This window comes from Phyllopteryx taeniolatus, chromosome 8 (assembly GCF_024500385.1).
Source record: "Phyllopteryx taeniolatus isolate TA_2022b chromosome 8, UOR_Ptae_1.2, whole genome shotgun sequence".
Lineage (NCBI taxonomy): Eukaryota > Metazoa > Chordata > Actinopteri > Syngnathiformes > Syngnathidae > Phyllopteryx > Phyllopteryx taeniolatus.
In genome coordinates, this window is record NC_084509.1 from 26,201,465 (window position 1) to 26,208,048 (window position 6,584).

Here is a 6,584-nt window from a genome sequence, read left to right on the forward strand (position 1 = left end):
AGGAAGAAAAAAAATAAATAATGTGTTGTAATGGACATAAATTATTTGATTGAAGTCATTATGTGCAGCCCGATGGCCATCTGCGGCTCACTCCACATTCTTTATCGGCCAGCCGCATGTTCTGATAATAAAATTACTTTTAACACAGGCTGCATTAAAACCTTACAGGAAAATGTGTCGATTTTTTTTTCTTTATTAGTAATACAAATGTTACAACAGTTGAATGTTATGAGACATCATGACTTTTTTCTTTCATTTTTTTTAAATGGCAAATTTGATGAAAATGTCATCACATTGTTAATTAAATCAAACGACACAAAACATCGCAGTATTTTTAATTCAACATGTTTTAAAGCGGAATGTTACAATACACGACATCATTTTTGAATTCAGAGCTCACACTAAGGCTGTACTAATGAAGTTTTGCTTTGTCACCTACAAATACCAAAGTGACATTTATACCGTTTGTTTCCCATCTTTAAATCTGTTTAACTGCTTAGCGCATACTGAATTGGTTTGAGCATGTTTCATAAACAAGGTTAAGTGAGTTTGTCTGTGAGCCTAATTTAAAAAGGTTCGGACAACCCTGATTTATAATTATATCTTTAATGTAATATTTTATCAATTCTATAATTATATATAAGTTACATTACAATACCTGCACCAGGTACTCCGCCATGTTTATTTAACCTCTATTTAGATGAGGAAATAGGGCTCATATTTTTTATAATGCCAGTCAGTTCACTTGCAGATGATCGAAATCTCCTGTCAAGATTTGTTTCTTAAAGCCATAACAGCCTGATAAGTTATATTGCGACTCACCTTGCGGCGGTCCCAAGCTCCCTCCGACGGGATACATGAAACTAAAGAGGGCGAGAGGAAAAGACAGGTTATGAGACACACGTGAGTATCTTCGAAATGAGCCTATTTTGGACTGGTAAATGTTTGAATGAGACAGACTTGTTGTGGTAAAGTTCATTTCCCTTTTTACGCAGAATCCGACGAAGCTGCCACAACGTTTACATGGCATAGCATCGGCTAACCGCTTGTCATCAACGCCGGCGTCTGGTGTGTCGGCGAAAACACTAACGACACAGGTGGCAAATGGCAACTTTTCGCCTCAAAACAAACATGTATGGGCTTCGATTTCAGGTTGCACAAACGGACAGTATGTAATTGCGTCCATGTTCTACTAATTCCACCCACAGTGGTTGGGCTTCAAGTTTCAGCTGTGCTATATCCGTGTCATCGCTGCCTTCATTATTTACGCTGCTGAGGCTCACGGCATTAAAAATAAATAAATACTTAGCACATCTTGCTAGCAAGACACTATGTTTTGTTTTTTCCTGTGGAACCTGTTCTCAGCTATTCACCCAAAAAAACATGCTCATAGACTCTCCTACTTGCATAGTTTGTCTTCTACATCCTAAAATGCCACAGGATGGCGCCGAAGCCCTGACAGATAAGATATATGTAGTCATTGGTGTCAAGGAAGTATTATGAAGTGACAGAGCTCAACTGATAGGCTGAGCGCCGGGGAGGGAGGAGCTAAATTTAGTCTGGGTTCTGAGTGGAAGTTACGCCGCAAGTGCACGTAATCGTGCACTACAGGTGGATTTGTCAAAATTAAATAATCTGTAAACTCTTTGTTTTTAATTTGTTGTAAAACCCGTTGGAAATTACACAGTTTTGGGAGCGTAGGTTGTGATTATCTTTGCATTTTAAACAGCTAATAAAGGCTATTATGAACATTATTTGGTCGGGTCAATTCCACGCAGATTTTGCTCTTTCCGAACCGTGACAGAGACCGAGCGCTGACGTGAAAAGCAAAAAGCAGACAGTAATAGCCTGCCCTCGCCCTAAAAAAGCTTTACAATTGCCTACAGAGGACAAACGATGGTGGCAAAGCACTAGTTTTGACTTAATTCACAATAGTGCTTTGGCACCAAGATACCACAAAATGGTGCCAAAGCTATGTAAGCGTTGCTTTGGCCTGAATTTTTGCTTAGCTACTGATGACGAACAGGTCCACTGTATTGAATCAAGCCGTTATGGGCGCGTTTGTATACTTTATTATCATGATAGCATTATTAACGCGCCAACACACACATATAACGTCATGTGCGCGCTTGACAGCAATTGGCCCGATTTGTATTATTGTTCTTAACAACGATGGTAGGTTGTGCAAATGTATGTCATCTTTGGCTATAAACATTTTTAGGCGGAGGTCAATTATTCGCTGTTTAACAATTCTCGTTCATTATCTAGAGCGAAAAACGGGGGACTACTATTTTGTATCAACCCACTACAATGGGCTCGTTATGTACGTATTAGCTGTTTTTAAGATGCACATAAACGTCATTTTGACGCATAACAGTTGGCTTGATTCGTATTACTGTTCATAAAAATAACGATATGAGGCGTAAGTACGTCTTAATTATCGTGGTCGAATCCTCCTGTGACAGCACCTAGCTAGCTAGCTAGCGAGCGAGCTAACGTTAGCTGTGGCAAGCAACCATCTCGTCAGCCGGCTTTGAGCACAAAACCAACCAGTGTCGACGTCCCTTCAAAGCCGTCGCGGTGACCGCTTAGAGGTCAGGTGGAAGTCGGTCGGGGGAAGAAAACCTGACAAAATGGAGCCAGAGAGGATTGGAAAGGCGATCGAGTACCTGCCGCCTCCAGATGATCCCGGCCGCAGCGCCATCTTGATGAGGGCATTAGCCAGGCTGAGAATGGCGTCATCACTGACGTCACCGGATATATCAACCCCGGGTTTGGTTCTGCAGGCTCAAATTCATGTCGGTTGTGCAGTGCATGTATACACCGACAGATGTCAGTGTTGATCGGCGGTCGCGTCAAATCGTGGCAGCACGCGTGGGGAAAAAAAAAAAAAGCAACACGTGGTCACTGGAGAATCAGAATGAGAATGAGAATCATCTTCATTTCGCCAAGTATGCTCAAAACACACAAGGAATTTGTTTCCGGTAGTTGGAGCCGCTCGAGTACGACAACAGACACTCAATTGACGGAGAACACTTTTGAGACATAAAGACATTGACAAAAAAAACAGTCACTGAGCAATAAAAGGTTGCTCGTAATCTGGTGATGCGAATAGCTCAAACCCAAACTTCGAACTGAAACTTAACACCTTGCCTCAAAACCCTACTTTGAAACACTGATCCTCGTTTGAGACTAAATCCGGGTTTTAAAACCCGAATTCAAAATCCTAACGCTTTTTTGCAGCCCTGAACCAAGCTAAAAACCCTCCTTCGAAACCCTAACCCTTGTTGGAAACGAGAACTTGAAACCCAATCTCTGGTTTGAAGCGTTCATTTAAAACTCCAAATGCAGGCTTGAATACGTATTACTCTAACCCTAACCCTTGTTTGAAACCTAACCCTGGGTAGAAACCCTAATTTGAAACTCCATAACCCTGACTTAAAACCCTACTTTGTCTTGAAATCCTAACGTGAAACCCTAACCCTGATTTAGAAACCTAACAGAGGCTTGAAACCCGAATGTAAAACCCTAACAATTGTTTGAAATTCTAACCCAGACTTGAAACCCTCATTTGCAAACCTAACCCAGGCTCGAAACTCTCTTTGAAACCTTAACACTTTGTTTGGAACCTTAACAGAAGCTTGAAACCTTAATGTGAAACCCTAACCCTGGCTTAAAACCAGAACAGAGACTTGAAACCCTTCTTCTCATTCGAAGCCCGACGAGGCTCCGTCATCGCCTCCTTTTTCTGGGAGGCCGTTCGCAGGTCTGGGATCGGACCGGAGCGGACCCCCCGCAGGCCGCACCCCCGCCCCGGCGAATGGCGACGGCCCGAGAAAGGTGAACATTAACCGGCCCGAGCGCCGTAAATCACGTCGATCTGTCGGGCGTCCTCCTCCAAATGTGCGAGCGGCGCCGACACCTCGCATCACAATGGAATCCAAAAATTCTTTTACACAAGCTTGGGGGCCGAATTTGAAAATCTAACCCAGGCTTGAAAACCCCTGGGTTGGAGTTTCAAATGAAGAGTTTCCAGCCTGAGTCAGGATTTTAAGACCCTATCAAAATTTGAAACCCTAACTGTTGTTTGACAACCCTAATACTTGAAGCCACACCCCTTGTCCGAAACCATAACCCTGGTTTAAAACCTTAATTGAAGCGCGTATTTCAAAACTTACCTTCCGTTTTAAACCCAAACTCAGGCTTGAAACCCTTCCAAAAAAATAATAATACATCTTTCTATTATTTTTTTTGAGGAGGAACAAACTCCCAAAATTTTGATGTTTAAAAAAAAATGTGAAAATTTGTTTTCAATGCAATCTGTGAATTTTCACTAGACAATAAAATGTTTTTGAAGAGCATCAAATGAAGTTTCTGTGTTTTCTTGCCGCTGCGGCGGTCGACCTGGCGCCGGGACGGAAAGTGGAAGGCGCGTGGCGAACGCGGCGTCGCAAGAAAGGATGCGACATCGACTCCAGCTGGGCCCCAAAGGGCCTCACGGAGGAGGCGGCCCGGCGGGGGTCAGGGGTCACAAGGCTAATTGCTCAGCGGGACCGACACCCATCTTTGACGCACTAAGACATGCGTGCGACGCGGCGCTCTTCCATCATCCCGCCTCCTCCTTTCTGCTTCTTCTTCTTCTTCTTGTGCTGCTCATCGTGACGCAAACGGCAGTCGTGGCGATGAGGGCGGTCACCATGGCAACACCTCCTAGCACCACCGACAGTGAGGTCCACAATACTCTTCTCAAGATATTATCTATCTATCTATCTATTTCTACCTAACGGTACTTATCTAATGGTATGTGATTGTTGCGAAACGAAGCGTTGTCGTCAATCAGCGGCGAAAGAGTCGAGACGGCGGTTGGCGTTCAGGCTGCATTGCAGTCGCTGTGATGTTGAGAGCTTTTCCGCACACACCCGAACAGATGCGCACGGGCCCCCTTCGTAGCTGGCAGGAGAAAGAAAGAAAAGTTCCCCCCGCAAGCCCCCCCCCCCCCCCAAAAAAAAAAAAAACAGCCTGCTCAGATCTTTGCAGGCTTCCTGGGTGCGAAAATCAAAGGCCTCATTGAAAAGCAAATTGAGCAACATCAGTGGATTACAAGACGGAGCCCAGCAGGACGCCGGGCCGCAGGTCAACGCGGGGATATGTGGGCACACTGAGGGAACTTGCTTAGGGTGTGTGTGTGTGTGTGTGGGAGGGGGGGGCACAGTACACAAGTGACAACTACAGCCACAATTGTGCACTTTTATGGCGAGTCATCAAATTCCACCACCGAGCACCGCATACATTTGAAAACTGCAAATCTTAAGTTAGCATCATTTGTCTACTATTGACCGTTTTGTAATGTTTGTAAACAACAGGCGCCCTTCCAAGTAGTTTACCTCACGTAACATATTTTTGACTGACACTTCAGACATTCAAGCTAGTAGAGAAAAAGGCTAAAATCCTCATTGGAGCCACTAAACCTGTTTTCTCGATCGCTCTGCCTTGTCAAATGACAAAGAAGGGTTTTGCTTACAACCCCAATTCCAATGAAGTTGGGACGTTGTGTTCAACATCAATAAAAACAGAATACAATGATTTGTATCATTTGTATGTTCAACCTATATTTTATAGAATACAGTACAAACACAGGATATTTAATGTTCAAACTGATCAACTTGATTGTTTTTAGCAAATAATCATGAACTTAGAATTTGATGGCTGCAACATGTTCCCAAAAAGCTGGGACAGGGTCATGTTTACCAATTTATCAATAAACGTTTGGGAACTGAGGACACTAATTGTCGAAGCGTTGTAGGTGGAATTCTTTCCCATTCTTGTTGTACAGCTTCAGCTGTTCAACAGTCCGGGGTCTCCGTTGTCGTATTTTACGCTTCATAATTCGCCACACGTTTTCAATGGGAGACAGGTCTGGACTGCAGGCAGGCCAGTCTAGTACCCGCACTCTTTTACTACGAAGCCACGCTGTTCTAACACGTGCAGAATGTGGTTTGGCATTGTCTTGCTGAAATAAGCACGGGCGTCCGTGAAAAAGACGTTGCTTGGATGGCGGCATGTGTTTCTCCAAAACCTGTATGTACCTTTCAGCATGAATGGTGCCTTCACAGATGTGTAAGTTACCCATGCCATTGGCACTAACACAGCCCCATACCATCACAGATGCTGGCTTTTGAACTTTGCGTCCATAATGGTCCGGATGGTTCTTTTCCTCTTTTGCCTGGAGGACACGACATCCACCATTTCCAAAAACAATTTGAAATGTGGACTCGTTGGACCACAGAACACTTTTCCACTTTGTGTCAGTCCATCTTAGATGACCTCGGGCCCAGAGAAGCAGGCGGCATTTCTGGGTGTTGTTGATAAATGGCTTTTGCTTTGCATAGTAGAGTTTCAATTTGCACTTATGGATGTAGCACTGTACTGTATTTACTGACATTGGTTTTCTGAAGTGTTCCTGAGCCCATGTGGTGGTATCCTTTACACATTGATGTCGGTTTTTGATGCAGTGCCGCCTGAGGGATCGAAGGTCACGGGCACTCAATGTTGGTTTTCGGCCTTGCCGCTTACATGCAGTGATT

At 44.0% G+C, this 6,584-nt stretch overlaps 1 protein-coding gene across 16 annotated transcripts in view; it reads right to left on the reverse strand.

Annotated features, from left to right (window-relative positions):
- synrg (synergin, gamma) overlaps window positions 1-3,140 on the reverse strand; it is a 30,415-nt gene extending 27,275 nt beyond the window's left edge. For 2 of the 16 annotated variants that reach the window (XM_061781493.1, XM_061781497.1), the window contains exons 1-2: window positions 2,670-3,121; window positions 823-863 (exon numbers count right to left, since the gene is read on the reverse strand). In XM_061781493.1, the coding sequence (XP_061637477.1) occupies window positions 823-863; window positions 2,670-2,704 (76 nt within the window). In that variant the 5' untranslated portion in view covers window positions 2,705-3,121. The other 14 variants (XM_061781498.1, XM_061781491.1, XM_061781502.1 and 11 more) reach the window with 12 other exon arrangements.
- Between the last annotated feature and the right edge of the window lie 3,444 nt (window positions 3,141-6,584).